Below are 18,383 nucleotides of genomic sequence, written 5' to 3'. Positions count from 1 at the left end.
AAGGTTTAGAAAAATGAAACAAATAATGTTAAGTGAAAAGATAGGAATTCTCAAAATACTGTTTGGGTTCTTTTTGATTTTGTTGGGGTTTTGGTTTTGCTTCATTTTAATACTGAGGGATATTGAGACTTTTTTGCATCACAGAGAAGTTCAGTCACATAATATATGCAGTGTATATATTCACACATATGTATAGGCATAGTTGCCCTAATTCAATGACTTGTGAAAACTGAGAAGTGTGATGTGTACCACCTGTGTTAAGTTTTTATACTGTGTAAGTTAAATGTTACCATTCTTAAGATTTTTCATTTACTTCAGTACTGGTTTTAATTGGTGAGACTGCCTTAGATCTGGAGTCCATACATTTGTTTTTATCCTCCTTAAGAGAAACTCATCTTTGGTAGAAAGCTGGCTGTTTTGCCAACAAGTAGTTAGTCTGTTAGTTGAAAAATCTGAGGTACAGCAAAACTAAAATGTAATTTGGCAATTAATGTAACTTAAACAAAAAGTCCCCCAATGATTAAGTGTGACATTGTATATTTTAATGTTTATCTAGTGAGTTATCAATTTTTTAAATTAAATTGATGATAATGTAGCATTTTCATTTAAGACTTATGAATTAATTCCCAGGAACATTAGTCAAGCTAGGTAGCATTTGAAGCCTTGGTTTAAATTGTGCAAAAAGGATGACCATAATGGTTGAGGAACAAAGGAGGAATTGATTTCCAACGCAGGTATATTTAAAAGACTAGCAATGTCAGAGCATTCACAGTTGAGATTGGTTATGATTTAACCTCCAGTATAAGATCCCAATGTACAAATGATTCTCACTCAAGTATTAATAGCTTCATGCTTTTTATCAGTAGATCTTAGTTAGCTTCACTTCTAGGTGGTCTGAGTACATGGAGACTTGATATTTGGAAATTGAATTTTTTGCTTTTTAAAAAAATGATTAGAAGTAGAATAATGAGGGGAAACTGAAAAATGGGCTGTTATCCTTCATATTCCCTCTTGTTGCAGCGGTACAAATAACTTCAAAAGGTCAAATGTCAGAGAGGATAAAGTGTAATTATAATACATCGAACTGTATATTTCTGTTAAAAAACCTGAAATACATATAACTTCCTTTAATTGTGAGTAGAGCATGTAAAGATATTATAAAGATCCTTTATTTTCTTATAGAACAATAAAGTGAGACGTTTTGCATTTGAGCTCAAGATGCAAGACAAGAGTAGTTACCTTCTAGCTGCAGATAGCGAACTTGAAATGGAAGAATGGATAAACACACTGAACAAAATCCTTCAGCTTAACTTTGAGGCTGCAATGCAAGAAAAAAGAAATGGAGAGTCTCATGAAGGTAAGCAGGTTTCTAGCAATACTAATACAGTTATGTGACAGCATCTATGTACATATATTTGGAAAGAAAAGCATTATTGTGATTAAAATTTTTGTTTTCTTTTATCATAAGAATTACAGGTCTTTCCACTGTCTGTTTGAACTGATGAGAATTTTGACCTTTTGACATTAAAGTAGCACTATTCTGTATTGATTCCAGTTGAGTTAAGTCTGGAAGAGAATAATGAGACTGATCAGAAGTCTAGAAAAATAGAACCCACAATGAAAAATCAGGACTGAGGCAGTTTAAGGAAAATTAAAAACAGGCGTGGCTTATTTTGAAATGTGTAAAATGCTGCTGAAAATGGAATAATCTGTTCTGTGGTCACTGTAAGTAGAAGAATAAGAATTTGTAGTTGCAGTGAGGGACTTAAATTTAGGTGTAACTCCCTTGACCACAAATATTTCCCTGAAGTACTGAAATAGATTGCTTGAGTGTAGAATCTTGATATTGGAGCCCTTTAAGAATAGGTAAGGCAGATATCTGTAAGGAATGTGATGTAGGTATAGTTGCTAGTTTGGTGACAAAAGGATAGTCTAGATGTCCTCTCAAGCGTTTTTCTTATTGAGAATGGATGGGGAGGTTAACTGGTATGAGACCAAGCCATGTGCATGTCCAGAAGAACCTGGAAGAGGTTATAGAAGGTTGTTCTGTCTATAAATAGCACAATATACCAAAAGGGGTCATTAGAGTTTAAAATGAGGTGAAGATTACCAGAATTTAACATGGCGTTTGCAGCAAAAGCAAACTGGAAAAAGGGAAGCCTGTAGTTGTGTGAAAGACATTTTAGTCAGTGGTCCCCAGTTGACCCTAGAACTGTAAAATGCTTATAGCTAACTGAATGGTTGCTTTTTAAATCCAGTTAACCATTGGAAAATAGAGCTGGGAACCTAAAGAACAGAGGGAACTTGTTTTGAAATCAAGTTATAGTGCATAGTGGAGAGAGTAATGTAAATTTGTGCAATTAATATCCTCTTTCCCCATGCAGATATCAAAATTAATAATAAAACTATTTTTAAGGTAAGATTAGAAATAGGTGCTACTTTACCAATTTATGTGACTGGTTACATCCTCTGAGAAGTCACTGCATCAAAATTAAATGGTGGAGTTGTGCACAACCTGCTTGTTAACAATTGTAATTTTTGATGGAGTAGGAGGTTTTTTGGTTAGGGTTTTTTTTAATGTTTTTGCTACAGAGTTTTGTGAGTAGTTGTTTCTTCTTATTATTGTTGTTTTATAATTTCAGATGATGAACAAAGCAAAATGGAAAGCTCATCAAGTAGTTTTGATAACTACTATCCTGAAATTGCCAAGGTAATGTATATTATAAATGCCAACTCAGGATATAAAGTACTAAACATAAGTTAGCCATATGAACTTTCAGTAGAGGTAAGGTATTGGCTTCTAGCTTCCAGTCACTTTGTGGTGCTTTGAAAGCTTAGAAGCTTTTCTGTGAATAGATGTGGTTACTGAACTTCTTCATTTTCTGCTTTTGGAAGCAAACTAGCTACTGTCTTAAAGTTGCTTATATGAATCTGTTTAAAAGCAGCACATTTTATTATTTTATTAGCTTATTGTATTTTGCGTATTTTCTATTGTGTTATTGCATGCAGGTAAGTGCTAAAGTATTTAAATAGAAATCTAGTTATCCTAAAGTCAGGTTTTATTTTTATAGTTAGAAGTCCAGAGGAACTTAATAGCAGTGATGATGTGAATGTATTTTAAGATGCTTGTGTTTGTAAGAGCTGGCAAGTTCATGGGTACTTCCCATATTGCCATGGTTGTTGTTTGTAAAATTTTGCTCTTACAGAAGTGTGGTAGAAACAGAAATAAGAATAAAATGAACTAGAAATAAATAGAAAATAACATTAACTTTTCCTCAGCCCATTTACAGTCTTTATTTGTTAGATCAGTGGCTTGTGTGTTGCACTAAGTTTTGTGAGCTCTCTTAAGGGAGAAAATTTTGTGAAATCACTTAAGGACTGGAGCTGGTGACCTTTTTCCACTGAAGTTGCAGAATACAAACTCCTTCCTCTGACTTCCTTACTCTCTTCTGAGTGGCACAGCCTGCAGTCTTGAAGCTCCCCTTCTTTTCTGAGTATTTGTCTGACCTAGTAACTACTTCCGTAGGGACTGCAGCATATAAACTGAGAACAAGCAGTAAAACACTATTAAAATAGCTACCATATCAAAAGATCCTGTCAGAATACATTAACAGGCTTTTAGCACCCAAATTGATTGGCTGACAATTCTTTCTGTTACTGCTTTGTAAACAATTTAGGATATGTACACAAAAGCTATTATGTGGTAATCTAACTCTAGCTACAGCTGTGTTTGGAAATTAATTTGGATTGTGGTGCATACAATGAAATTTTCCTTGGAAGAGCTGTAAGCATCAAACAGCATACTTACATGAGGCTATGAACATTTATTTCTGAAACAAATATAAAATTAGTTGCTCTTATTGTATAGAAGGTTTTTATTTCTTTGTAGTCAGAGTTATTGGAAAACGGGTTCTGTATGACTTCCAGAGGGGATTTATATTCAGGGATGAAACACCTGCATATAGTTTGGTACTACAAATGCTGCCTCCTGTTTCCTTAACCCTCTGGTCAGAAGCATGCAGCTCTTTAAGCTAGGTATTTTCTAGTGTGCTATTTTTCTCTGCTCTTTAAGCACTGGCTTTTCTTATTCCATGGTTATAACACATTTAAATTTCTATTCCCTTCAAATTTTTTTGATTTTCCCATTCTAGTTCATCTTTACTAAATACTACCTTTCAAAATAATTTGCTCTAATGTATTTTTCTAGCCTTTTTTCCCTGAGGAAAAGTGTAGGGAAAAATTTGCTCATTTGTATTAGTACACTGTTTGTGCCTTAACTTGATTACGTTATATAATGCTGATTGTTTTGAGCACTTTTTTGTTCTCTATTCTTTCTTACATTTATCTTTTCAGCTGTTATTTGGGTTTGGTTCCTTTATCCCCAGGCATTGAGCCTTCTTTTAGAAGAGTTTATAGTTGCTCTATTAGTTTTGTTGGTTCAAGGAGATTTTGACAATAGCTGACCTTATATCCTTATGAAGAAAGAGAAATTCCTTCAGGGGTGATTGTAGAGCACCTGACAATATGGGGGGGGGGGGGAAACCAGTCCTTTTGGCAGAGGTTAAACCCTTGTGAGTACATCTCTAAGCCTTCATTTTTCTATCAACATCTGTTAGTTTATAACATTAAATTAGATGGTATTGTGTGCTTCAGTGCACAGATGTGCACACATATATCTCTGTCTGTCTAGCCTAATTCACATTCCTTTTATCTGTAACTTAAGTACCAAGAGCTAATGTAGAGGGGTTTTTTTGTTGTTGTTTGTTTTTTAATCTTCAGAGAAAACAAATTAGACCTCTATCTTAAATAACTATATGACTATCATGATTGGTGTGCCTAAGTTCCTCTTTAACCATTATGGGTTCCAGTATTCCTTGAGGTAGGAAATCATTGGTTTTGTTTTACAGATGAGGAAATGGAATTACAGAGTCACTGCCATGCTGTAGACAGGGTCGATGACTATGTACATTTTCAGTTCCTGACTCCTGCCTGCCTGCCCCTGATCTCACTTAAAAATGCATATTTCTGTCTTGTCTTTGCACAAAACACTAAAGAATCTAAAACTATTCAAGATGCTTTAGCTGAAAGTTTCTGTCTTATTCCTGTGACTAGATCATCCTCTTCAGTTCTTGCCACTGATTAGTCCCTTTCCAAAACATACACACAACCTTCTTGCCATCTTTAAACTTCTTCAGCTTGTATTGTATTGTATTTCTCAATCATACCAGGTGTTGAGCAAGCAAAGTCTGCCAATACTCTTCTGGTATCAAGTGTCTTTCACAGCAACTCTTGTCTTTTCTCCTGTGTGCGTTTGTGTGTTAAAGATGACAAAGTAAAGTAAATTAAAATCATTAGAGCAACAATACTCAAAATCACACCTCAAAAATTTCTCTTCTGTAATACATCCTTAAAGTAAAATTCTTTTTTAAAAATTATTATTATCAACCTAAAATAGGATTAAGGATTTTGAGTTCTTAGCGCTGTTGGGTTTTTCTTGTTGTTGGGTTTTTCTTGTTGTTGGGTTTTTCTTGTTGTTGGGTTTTTCGTTTGTTTGTTTGCTTTTCTTGAGACATGGTAGGAGTATCTTCAACCTGCAGCAAAGCAGATGTAGACAGTAGATCACTTTCAGCTGATGGTCAGTGATGAGCATTTTGGGTTTGTAATTTCTTTTAACCAGTACAGGCTGATCCAAAAATACACACCTGTCTGTAATATAATACTTTGTGTCCCTGTTTAGCCAGCTACTTTGGGAATGGCAACTCTCCTACATGGGTAATTTTAGCATGTGCATATATCTATTTGTCATGTCCTGTGACTTTAAAAATCATAGAATACTCTTTAAATAATACCTTTATTTTAAAAGTAACCTATGTATACCACCAGTTTTCACATTCTATTTTCTTCCACTTTACTTTTGTTTTACTGTTAATAGATAGGTATCCACAAATCCCAGGATCAGTTTACAATGTGCTTTGTAAAGTAACTTCTAAGTGTGAGGGTTTTACCTTTTGGAAGTTTTAGGGGCTTTTACATTTACCCACAGGAAAACCACATCTTTGGCAGTAGAGCTGAAGAAATTTTTAAAAAACAACTATAAAACCAAACAAAAAAAACCCCAAACCCAAGAAAAAGAGCTCTGATGGTGTTTCTTAATTTAGGTAACCTGTTGTTTTCTGAGCAATGTTATGATGTCAGGAGAGCTCTGAACTGTAACCTACATCCATACCTTTTTTTTTTTTTTTATAATAGTGTTATGAAAGTTATTTATTGTTTAAGAAGGCAAAGCGCTATGAGCTACACTGGGGTGTACTTCCCAGGAACTTGGAAGGTTACATGTTACTGATGTACGTTTTTGTGTTTTGAGGCCTGGAAAAGCCTTTAGAAGAGAGTAGCCTTCTCTCACTTTTTACTTGGACATGAGGGAGCAATTTAAACTAAGGAGTTGTAGAGAGAGAAGACTGAATGAATAAAAAAACATGTAAGGCTTTGAACATCACAGAAAAATGAATGAATTTGAAAGCCACTCTAATTTAATCGTGTCGTTTTAAGACTTTCTTTTCTTATTTTGAACAGAGTACCAGAGAAGCAGAAATGAAGCTGAAAAGTGAAAGCAGAGTTAAACTTTTTGCCTTAGATCCAGATGCACAGGTTAGAATTTTTTACAAGGAAGCATGTTATTTTCTTTATGTTGATCCTTTTGCGATGAGAAACAACTTACCCTAATTTTTCTTTTCTCTTTTTAAAGAAACTTGACTTTTCTGGTATTGAACCAGAAGTGAAGCCATTTGAAGAGAAGTTTGGAAAAAAAATTCTTGTGAAGTGTAATGATTTATCTTTTAATTTGCAAAGCTGTGTTGCGGAAAATGAAGAAGGACCAACAACAAATGTAAATAATCTAATTCTTTTCAGTTAATATTATAATGAATGTCTTTCTTTGTTGGCACTAAACTTAATAGCAGGAATTCCTTGCTGTGATTGAGAAATTTACGTTGTGGCCTTTTTTCTACTCCTTTAAATCAAAATGAGAGCCTAAATCCTACAAAAAAAATGACTTTGTTACTAATCTTCTCCTTGTATATTATAGAAAGTGGAATTTTTCTTTTACTATCTTTTATACCGTGTCAGTACTATTTAGAATCATGGTCGTGTGTAACTATTCAGAAAAATGTTACTTATCTTCCTTTAATATGCATTTTTACAGTAATATAGATATATAGATTCCAGAAATGACACTTGATCCTTTTTTTAAATATCTAGGTAGAACCTTTCTTTGTCACATTATCACTATTTGATATTAAAAACAACCGGAAAATTTCAGCAGATTTCCATGTTGATTTGAATCACGCCTCAGTAAGGCACATGATACCCAATGCATCTCAACAAATGATGAATGGCAGTGGTGATAGCTTACACAGAATTCAAGACATTAATGAAACTATATTACAATATCCAAAGCAGGTAAGAACTAGCAACCTAAAGAATTAGTAGGACTTTGGCTACAAGTAGAAAGTTTTCCTACATGATTTGTATGGCTTTTTGTTATGTTATCTAAACTGTGTGTGCAATTTCCTTTTATATTTATCTCTTCTATTTCTAGGGAATATTCTCAGTCACATGTCCTCATACTGACATTTTCCTTGTGGCTAGAATAGAAAAAGTATTACAGGGAAGTATTACACATTGTGCTGAACCATATATGAAAAGTTCAGATTCTTCAAAGGTATGTTATCTTCTTCTGTGGCATGAAAAAAATGCTGAGGCAAGACAGGTTGATTTCAGATTGATAAATATCAATCAAAAGCTTAGTTCTTTTATAGGAAATCTTGATAACTGGATGGTTTGATTTAGTAAGTTGTAGTTATTACTACTAACTATTATTAATTGAAACATTATAGATAGTCTAACTTTATTAGAAAACATTTATTTAGCTTTTTAAAATTGTGACATCTGTAATTTTTATAATGGCTTTAAATAATCTGTTTTGAGGTGTATTAGACTATAGTGTGAAAGTTGAAAATTGTTGAACAATGACATTTTAAATATAGGTCAGAATTTACCTGTATGTCTGTCTTAGTTAATGCATCTTATTCACTGTATCGTTGTTGTTGACTTTTCCATTGTCTCGCTTTTTGGTGACCATAGTTTACTGTAACTTCATCTTAACTCTTGCTGTTTTTTCGTTCAAGAACCACTGAGATCATTAAGACTGTTTTTATGTATTAAATATTTTGCAGATTTGATAGAACTCCAAATCACTTTTGGAAATAAAACACTGAAATAACTTGAGGGGTCTAGGATGACATAACATTTTAATGTTTCCTGAAACAAATCTACAAGAAGCTTTGTCAGTTGTTGCTTTTAGTTTGTTGCTGAAGAAAAAGTGAATTTTGTTGATTTACAGTTGTGCTTAAAGAGTTGGACCGGGAGAAGAGTTTTTTTTGTAAGAAATGTCAGCTACTGTTGACGTTCTTCCTGTTTTCAGCTGGTGAAAGGGAGAAAGGAAGGGTTAACTTTCAGTCTCTTCAGAGGAAGAGTGTTCTTTCCTACTGATTTAATGCTGGCTAAGCTACATGTAAAAAAGCTGTATTTTTCACTGGGTCTTAATATAGATCAGACTAGTGATTTGCTTTTCCAGGAATGTTTAAGATTTTTTTCAGTTGTCGTTGGAAAACAGCAGCTTTGTATTTTAGGAATCTGGTTTTGAAGTGTATGCTGACTGTTACTGAGTTAAAACAAACCTGAACTGAGTAACTGATTTTTGGTGGTCTTGGGCCTGAGCCACATGGGAAGGTTAAACAAGCCAAAGTGTTCCCAAATTTGATGCTTAAGTTCTAGACTTTGTTGCCTTGTACTACAGGAGTAGCAAATAGGAACATTTGTGGTTATATTAATTTATTCTGTCATTTATGGTATTCATTTGCTTATAATTTTGTGCAGTTGAACACTTAGTTTGATTTTTTTTTTTTTAATGTTCTTGTTCTCAGGAATTACACCGTATTAATTTGAAACAAAACAGAACAGTAACAGCTATATAGACCTCCCATGTGTGTCAGTGCAGTGAGCAAGTTCCAGTTCCCTGCAGAACTGCTACTCTGGTCAATAAAAAGGAAAAATGGATGCAGCAATTCTGTAGACAAGAGATTATTGAATACAGTGGATTAATGATGATTACTTATTAAGGTTCTATGATTCTGAGTGCAATTTCCCCCTTTTTACAGGAACAGATGATAGAGAGTTGTCTCAAACAAAACACTAATAGAAACAGCTCTTCATAATGTCAACAGCGTAGATCAGGGATAACATTCAGGCATGTTTACACTGTAGTTTTTTGCTTCTGGCAAATAATTTTGGTCTGTTTAGGCAGATAGAAGCAGCTGGTTTCTGGAAAATAAAAGCCCGCTGCCCCGTCATGAGCTTCTGCATTAGCTCAAGTGGTTCAGCTCTGTTGAACGTCTTCAAGCTAGTGGGCTTCTAGCTGTGATTGTTATACATGTCAGTTCTATATAATGGAATTCTTTTGTCACTTAAAAAGTTATCAGAACCAAAACCTTAAAGTTTTAATGAAAACAATGTTGCAGTGTCCATACATAGGATTGTCCATGTGATCTTCATAAAACTCCTCTACATATTCTGCGTGTACTTGTAATGAAAGTATTGCAAAGTATTTTACTATTTATTCTGTAGGAATGTGTTCTAGTACATAGACTGGTTGGTGAATAGGGGAGCAAGTTGGGGGGAAATGTTTTATCTAGAGTCACAATTTTATCTTAAACAGTTGAATTTTGCTTTATCTTTTGTTTGAGTTCTGTATGTAACTTTTTCTTGCTTAATTAAATATGTATTATTGGAAGTGTAGATAGGTTTGTGTTTTCACTCATGAAATGCTGTGAAATCAGCAGGCCTTGTTTAATTTGAAATGAATTTTTAAGAAGTCTTTTCATCTGTCTTTCACTCACATACTTGGGATTAATCTTCTAAAGAAGAAGATTCCAATTCATATTGGTGTCAGTATGTTGGTATTTCTTGTGTACTAACAGTGGAAAAAAAAAAAAAGTTTTTAAAACATGGATATTTCTTATGTCCCTTGTAGGCTGCGCAGAAAGTTTTGAAGAATGCTAAGCAGGCATGCCAGAGATTAGGTCAATATAGAATGCCTTTTGCATGGGCAGCTAGGTAAGGACAGTTCTTGTCAATCTGTATTTTTTCCTAACTTTCCTTTAACATTATTTTCTGTATCTCACTTCTCCTAAGACTTAATGTACTATTTAAATTTTTTTTTTGTTTTACTTTCAGTTAACCAGTGATTTATGACAAACTTTTAGACTTCAACTCTGTAATAGGAAATAGTTATAAACATTCATTATACTGTTATTCAAACCATTGAATATTGCCAACTGTTTTCTACTGTCAATATTTTTTATTTTACTAAGAAAGCAATGGTTTACCCTTGATTTGTTAGACTGAGCTATTTATATGTTAAAACTCACCTACAATGACAAGAGTATTAAATGCTTAACCTGAAGGATGGTGCAGTATGTTCTAATCTGTAGTAAAGAAATTTGCTGCAGTGAATTTCCATACTTTCATAAACTTAGCTGAAAGCAAGACTTTGACTTCCAGGACGCTGTTTAAAGATGCCTCAGGAACCCTGGACAAAAATGCAAGATTTTCTCCTCTCTTCAGACAAGACAGTAATAAGCTTTCAAATGAAGACATGCTGAAATTGTTGGCAGATTTCAGGAAGTAAGTCTAATTTCTGCACTTCAAAAAATAAAAGCAAACCAACCAACCACCCCTTAACACACACCCCCACCCCATGCCCCAGCATTTTTTCTTAGGTCTTCAACTGAAGCATCTAATCTTTTGATGTAGGTATTTACGTGTTTTTCACTTCAAATATAGAAGTTTTATAAATATAATTAGGGCCTTCATTCAATCTACTGACCTTTCCTTTGCACTGTTCGGGGGCTATGAGCAGGACTCAAGTATTATGCCATGTCTAACATGCAGTAAGCATCATATTCTGAAATAGCTCTGTGTTAGGAGTTATGCTTGCACAATACACTCTTCTGGTTCTCAAATGAAAACAAGTATGAGCATAAATCATAGGTTTACTGATCTTGGACAGAGAATGCTAGCTCTGGGAGTGCTTCCTTGGGAGTGCATGTGGTTCAGGATGCCTAAATAACAGAACATTGGTCATCCTTTTTTACAACGTATTCCTAAAGACTGCATCAGTTTGTGTGCAAGGCTTAAGAATATCCTACTGACAAATAATCCTATTAATAAACTAGTTTTAATCCCCTTTCTTATTAATTAGGACGTAAAATAATAGAACAATCTTTGCTGAATTGCAAAGACATTTTCACTTCTGTTTTGGTACAGTTAGTTGGAGTTGTATTAATTTGAACAATCACTAATTGCAAAAGGCTCGAGCTAGAGTTTCTTTATTTTTAATTTTTGCTTACCAAATCTGATAAGGAAATGAGGTTTGCAATAGATATTTCAAGTCCATTTTAGCAAGCTGCTTAAAGTTTCATTGAAGTTTACATAACATTGAAATTGCTGTGTAGTGATACTCCTCGCCATAAATAGTATTACTGAAATTGAAACTAATACAGTAATTTAGTCTGCCACATCACCTTACCTTGTGAATTAAGGAAATGCTTTTGGCATTTTCAGCATCCTGCTTGTGGAATCGTGTCTAGTATTTCACATGAATTTTAGTAAGAAAGAGATTGTAACGTCTAAGGCTTAGCTACTGGAATTAGAATCCAGACTGCAGCCAGAAAAAGTTGTTTGCTTTTACAGCATGGGATTGCATTTTGGGAAAGTTTTGCATCCCTTTCCTCTGCAATAATAATAATTTTTAAAAAATCACACTGCTGACTATCTTCACTCTGCACTGCTGTTTCAACATGGAAAATATTCCTACTTCAAATCATATTTCTGAGTTAGCTACGTTATAACATCTAAGAAACTTCACAGTAGGTGTGTTAATGGTAAATATTTTGCAAGGTGAGTTTTCACTCTAGAAAAAGGAGGAGGTAGGAAAGAAAATTGCTGAGTAGAAGACTCATTTTGTTAACTTACCAATTTCTTTCCCCCTTTGCTCTTCCCCCAAGTTTATACCATTACCATAAATGCTTATCACTGGCCATTGAGATTTATAAAGCTCATAGGTCCTGTCTTTGTTGCAAATGATAGTGAGATATTACATGACGAACAAAACCTATCTTCAACAGAGGCTTTCATTTTGATTTAAAGAAAATTATCATGGTTTTTCTTAATCTTTTCCACAGTTGTGAATAAAACCTTACTCTTTTTTTTTGTGGGGGAGGAGAATTTAAAGGAGAAGAAAACTGTGAATCTAGGCAAGAAGTGAGAACAGATCAGTCATCCACCCCCAAACCACCTTTCCTCTCATACTCCTATTTCAGGATATTACTTTTGCCTCTGTTTCCTATTATCTCTTTTCTCTGGCATCTGACTGTTTTGCATTTAGCCTGACTTTGAGGTTTTTTTCCTTCCTATAGACCTGAAAAGATGGCCAAACTTCCTGTTATTTTAGGAAATCTGGATGTTACGATTGATAATGTGTCACCAGATTTTCCAAGTAAGTATTAATAAACATTGTTAAATGGAGAGTCAGGCTTTTTCTCTTCAGTTTTTTATTGTTTTTTTAATGTATTTTCAGATTATGTTAACTCATCGTACATTCCCATGAAACAGTTTGAAAACAGTACCAAGGCACTAATAACATTTGAAATAGAGGAATTTGTTCCCTGTATACCAAAACACACTCAGCCTTTCACCATCTACAACAATCATCTTTATGTTTATCCAAAGCACTTGAAATATGACAGTCAAAAGTCTTTTGCAAAGGTGAGTACAAGGAAGCTGTACGTTCTTCTTCCACAGGTTTCATTAAGATTATTTACATATTATATTTGTGATGATCCTTATGATTAAGTATTTGGGTTTTTGTTTTTAAATACTGCTTTAGGCTAGAAACATTGCGGTATGCATTGAGTTCAAGGATTCTGATGAAGAGGATTCTTTGCCTTTAAAGGTTAGTCTTTTGATTTTTGTGACTGATAAAATAGTTAACTAAGAAACACATTAATACTGGATTAATTTATCCAGTTTGGAATGGCGGCTTTCTGTCCTCATTCTGAATTTGCCATAAGACTAACTTCTAGATGACTTGCTTGGTTTTGATACAAAAGATTACTAAAGAACCCTCAGAGCATTTAATTTCTTGATATCAACAAAAATTTCGAGAATAAACTTGTTGCAAACAAGGGTGGCTTACACAGAATCACAGAATCATCTAGGTTGAAAAAGACCTTGAAGATCATCCAGTCCAACCATTAGCTTAACACTGACAGTTCCCAACTACAGCATATTTCTAAGCGCTATAGGGATAAGCGCTGTAAGCACTTACCCCCTAAGTCGACCCTACTCTTGAACACCTCCACCACTGCCCTGGGAAGCCCATTCCAACGTCTAACAACCTGTTCTGTAAATAAATGCTTCCTGATACCTAGTCTAAACCTTCCCCGGCACAACGTGAGGCCATTACCTCTTGTCCTGTCACTTATTACTTGGTTAAAGAGACTCATCCCCAGCTCTCTGCAACCTCCTTTCAGGTAGCTGTAGAGGGTGACGAGGTCTCTCCTCAGCCTCCTCTTCTCCAGACTAAACACCCCCAGTTCCCTCAGCCGCTCCCCGTACGACCTGTGCTCCAGACCCTGCACCAGCTTCGTTGCCCTTCTCTGGATATGCTCAAGTCATTCAATGTCCTTTTTGTAGTGAGGGGCCCAAAACTGAACACAGGAATCGAGGGGCGGACTCACCAGTGCCGAGGACAGGGGTCAGATCCCTTCCCTGTCCCTGCTGGCCACGCTGTTGCTGACACAAGCCAGGATGCCATTGGCCTTCTTGGCCCCCTGGGCACACTGCTGGCTCCTGTTCAGCCAGCTGTCAATCAACCCCCCCAGGTCCCTCTCTGACTGGCAGCTCTCCAGCCACTCCTCCCCAAGCCTGTAGCGCTGCTGGGGGTTGTTGTGGCCCAAGAGCAGCCCCCGGCATTTGGCCTTATGGAAACTCCTCCAGTTGGCCCCAGCCCATGGCTCCAGCCTGTCCAGGTCTCTCTGCAGAGCCTCCCTACCCTCAAGCAGATCAACATTCCCACCCAGCTGGGTGTCATCTGCAAACTGACTGAGGGTGCACTCTATCCCCTCCTCTAGATCATCAATAAAGATGTTAAACAGGAGTGGCCCCAAAACCGAGCCCTGGGGGACACCACTGGTGACCGGCCACCAACCGGATTTAACTCCGTTCACCACAACTCTTCAGGCCCGGCCATCCAGACATTTTTTTACCCAGAAAAGCGTGTGCCCATCCAAGCCTCGAGCAGCCAATTTCACCAACCAGTATGCCTACTTCATAGGAGGAATTTTTAAAGTTAAACCAGTAAAGCTTTAGATCAACTGCAGAGCCAAGCTCTGTGTTTGTTTATGAGCTACCACAGTATAAGAGGTGCCTGCAAGAACAGTGGAAAAAACATATAGGAATCCTGAGGTGAATTCAGTGTCAGCTCTGTTGCACAGAAGGCAAACTACAGATCATGTAATCTCCTGTCTGTGCAAAGGAGCCAAGTTAAACACAAGTTAAAATATTTCATATTCTAGGTGAAAGAGATTCTAAAAGAGTGAAAAAGGATCACAGAAGTGTTTTTTTGTTCTTTTCTCTATTATTAGTGTATCTATGGTAGGCCAGGTGGACCAGTATTTATTAGAAGTGCGTTTGCTGCTGTTCTCCATCATCATCAAAATCCAGAGTTTTATGATGAGGTAAGCTACCTTTCTCAGTAACTTTTACTGATTTAGGTATTGTGTAAGTTTCAAAAATACAAGAAAAGATTTGAGGATTACAGAGTCCTTGATAATTATTTCAGTTAAATCAGACCCCCTCCTTCTCACTCCAAGTAAATTTTTTGTAAGTTTTGTGTGTTAGATTTTTGATCTTGGTTCAGATAACATATAGCCTGGAATTGCTGTTTTAAGCGCGCAACCAGTAAGGCTTGCTACTGTTCTAGCTGAAGGCTTCTACAAAGGTTGTGACTCTTTGCCTTTCAGATTAAAATAGAATTGCCCACTCAGTTACATGAAAAGCACCATTTGTTGTTCACCTTCTACCATGTCAGCTGTGATAATTCAAGCAAAGGGAGTACAAAGAAGAGAGATGTTATTGAAACACAAGGTTTGTATGCTTTACTTTCAGTAACTACTGGGGAAATTTTATGAAGTATGCTTATCTGGTAACTCATGATTTTTGTGATCCATGTAATGCTTTCTAATTACATTATACTAACTGAAAGCTTTCTTTTAATTTAAATCTTTCAAATGTTATTTTAGAATGTCTATCAAATGTATGTTTTTTTCAAACTCAGTGACAATTTGCTTCTAATTATTTATAATTATTAGTGTTTAAATTATTTGGCCCTTACAGTAACCTTTTCTGGTTTATGAATTACGTGTGCGAAGTGTACAGTGAGACTTCCGTAAAGATTTATGTAAAGATTCATAACATAGTTAAATTTACTTAGCTTTCGTGTTCCATAGTTGGATATTCTTGGCTTCCTCTAATAAAAGATGGAAGAGTGGTGACCAATGAGCAACACATCCCAGTGTCAGCAAATCTTCCATCAGGCTATCTTAGTCATCAAGAAGTGGGGGTTGGAAAGGTATGTTATATAAAATCGCTTTAATCTTTAAAAAAAGATGTGGAGAGAAGGCTTGGTTGTAATTCCCCAGTCTTATAAGATTTAAGTAATTTTCTAGTAGAATTTCTTTTTCTGTTATAATTGAAATGGAGTGCTTTGCAAAAGTTAGAAATCTGACTTAGAGGAAACAAACAAATTCAAACAGAAATGGGAGACAAAACTGATGACTAAATTCTGACTTTTACAAGAGTTTGAACCTGCCCTAATATAGTTTTTCATTTAAATTAAGTACTTATTTCTGTTCTTATTTCACTGATGTACTTAGGAAATGTTTACATTTTATTTTTTTATAGTAATAATTAACTAGATATTACAGTAATTTTAAAATTAATTAAACTATTTTGAGTTTATGAAGATATGTAAATAATCTGAAGTCCTTTACTAAATTTTTTTTAGCATTTCATGCTGTCTCCTTTCAGTAAGTCCTTTATTCCTGAAAAAGTCTTATTCTCACATCTTGATTTTTGTGATCTTTATACTTCACTAGTGAAATTTTATGGTTGTATTTTTCAAAGCAGAAAGCTTGCAAAGTTGTAGTAATAAAAATAATACCAAGAGGGATACAAAATGTAAAATGTGATAGGGGATTTGACTAAGAGAATGAAATGCAGAGACAAAATTGACTCATTTTGGAGGAAGAGGCCTAAAATCAACTGCAAGAGGTGCTGCTCTCCTCCTGTTCTACCACTTTTTAAAACTCTGCTGTAAGCTTTCCAACCATCGTCTCCTTCACATCTTCCATCTTTTCACATTGTAGGTGTATTCTTTATGCCTCTGCTATTCATCTCTGCTCATGCCCATTGGTAGAAGTTTAGAACCAATATGACTAGTTGTGGATATAGCAGTAAATTCTCTCCCTAACTGGTTGTCAGGGTAGACAGCTGAGTATTCCCATTCTCCATTCTTTTGAAGTGGGATGGGAAGGAAGCACTGGCTGCTACCTGTCAGTGACCTAGTTAAGGTTTAAACTGTGTCTGTGGAAATTCTTTAGTTTATTTTTCACAGAAAAATAGTAGATATTTCTCTCTAGTCAAAAGTTTCTTTGCAGACTTGTCACATGAAATCTGTGGCTTACAGAAAAGTAATTTTGTTAGCCAGTGAAAAAACTACTGTGGGACTTTTAAATAACATTTTAATCTTCATAAATGGTTTTGGTAATATTGCCTGCATAATTTTCCTTTTTTTAAATGAATTTGTTCATTGCACACATTTCTTCAACCTGTTTTGTTTGGGTTTTTTTTTTTAAAAAAAAGTGGGTTTTGTGGTACTGTAAACAAATTTACTCTAGTATACTGCTACATTATTTTACTTTTCCTCTGCATCTGTGTGTGCAGCATTCTGGTCCTGAAATTAAATGGGTAGATGGAGGCAAACAACTGTTAAAAATATCCACTCATCTGGTGTCAACTGTGTATACGCAGGTGAGTTACAAAACCAATTAAATTAGAGAAAGTTTTAGGAATAATGTATGTTTGCTATATGTATATACAATAATTGGGAAGATTCTTAAACTCTGTATGCTGATATCTTTTTTGTCTCTTGGTCAGTCTGCATGTTAACTCTTTCACATCAGCTGTGAAAAACAGCAGATCTTAAAAGGAAGCAATTAAAAATATGACACTTTCATCTAACATTGTCAAACATTCCAATCTGAATTTTCCTATTAGATGAGAGGTCATACTTGTTTGAAAGCTATTTACTGGCATGCCTACAAAGCAATGAGTCCTGTTATATAGCTGCTTATAAAATACATATTATGATCAGTTGGGATAACTTATATTAAGTATGGTATTTTCTGCATGTCAGTTGGTTTGAAGCAAATATAGGTGGTGTTTTGTATAATGTATAATTTAAAAATCACTGGAAATTTCTTATTGGGTTAAGTTCAGTGTTACCTGTAGACTAAATTAGTCTCTGGAGTAGTGTACCTCAATTATTTTTGAAAATTGAATCTATAGGCAGTTATATGGATTTCTGTATAGAAATATTTTTCGTATGTTCTGTTTTGGATTGTGGATGGTAATGATATTGCTTAATTTGTTGTTCTTTTTGTTTTTTGACAGGACCAGCACTTGCATAATTTTTTTCAGTACTGTCAGAAAACAGAGTCAGGAGCTCGTGCACTAGGAACTGATCTTGTAAAATATCTTAAGGTATAAAATGGCAGTGAATAACAGGTTTTAATATTTATTTATACTTTTGCAAAACCTAAGCACTTCAGAGATTTTCTAGGTCTCATTAATGGAATATGTATTATAAAAAGAGTAAAAAGATACTTTCTGTCCTAGATAAGTTTACAATTGCAGTGTAAGAGGAAACCACGAGTAAATAATGAGGCAGTATTGGTCAGCCTTATGAGTGAAAATTTTGAAACGCTAGTGGCTTCGTTTGTCAATATAATCTAATTGAACTGCACATGGGGGTGGTAAAGAATCATGACTCTTGATTTTTCTAAAGTGATCATTGTCATGTCTACAGTTCTCTTTCAGGATTAGATCAATAGAGTGCATGGTTTCCAGAGCAATTTTGTCTTAACCAAGTAGACCAGATTTTTATTATGACACCCAAAATTCAGTTGCCTTAAAAATCTATG

General features: G+C 35.1%; 1 protein-coding gene across 23 annotated transcripts in view; it reads left to right on the top strand.

The window, feature by feature from the left end:
- The window catches only part of DOCK9 (dedicator of cytokinesis 9), a 115,046-nt gene that overhangs the window by 37,720 nt on the left and 58,943 nt on the right, over nt 1-18,383 (top strand). For all 23 annotated transcript variants that reach the window (XM_026853516.1, XM_026852588.1, XM_026853010.1 and 20 more), the window contains exons 8-23: nt 1,183-1,357; nt 2,643-2,710; nt 6,574-6,648; nt 6,746-6,886; nt 7,258-7,458; nt 7,598-7,720; nt 10,091-10,173; nt 10,621-10,743; nt 12,537-12,616; nt 12,698-12,885; nt 13,007-13,072; nt 14,766-14,858; nt 15,144-15,267; nt 15,630-15,751; nt 17,125-17,211; nt 17,854-17,943. In XM_026853516.1, coding sequence (XP_026709317.1) covers nt 1,183-1,357; nt 2,643-2,710; nt 6,574-6,648; nt 6,746-6,886; nt 7,258-7,458; nt 7,598-7,720; nt 10,091-10,173; nt 10,621-10,743; nt 12,537-12,616; nt 12,698-12,885; nt 13,007-13,072; nt 14,766-14,858; nt 15,144-15,267; nt 15,630-15,751; nt 17,125-17,211; nt 17,854-17,943 — 1,839 coding nt within the window. The remainder of the gene's footprint in view (nt 1-1,182; nt 1,358-2,642; nt 2,711-6,573; nt 6,649-6,745; nt 6,887-7,257; nt 7,459-7,597; nt 7,721-10,090; nt 10,174-10,620; nt 10,744-12,536; nt 12,617-12,697; nt 12,886-13,006; nt 13,073-14,765; nt 14,859-15,143; nt 15,268-15,629; nt 15,752-17,124; nt 17,212-17,853; nt 17,944-18,383) is intronic.

The sequence above is a fragment of the Athene cunicularia genome, assembly GCF_003259725.1.
Source record: "Athene cunicularia isolate RWA chromosome 1 unlocalized genomic scaffold, athCun1 chr1_part1, whole genome shotgun sequence".
Taxonomy (NCBI): Eukaryota; Metazoa; Chordata; class Aves; order Strigiformes; family Strigidae; genus Athene; species Athene cunicularia.
Note: the sequence above shows the minus strand (reverse complement) of the source record. Positions and strands in the feature narration are given on the sequence as shown.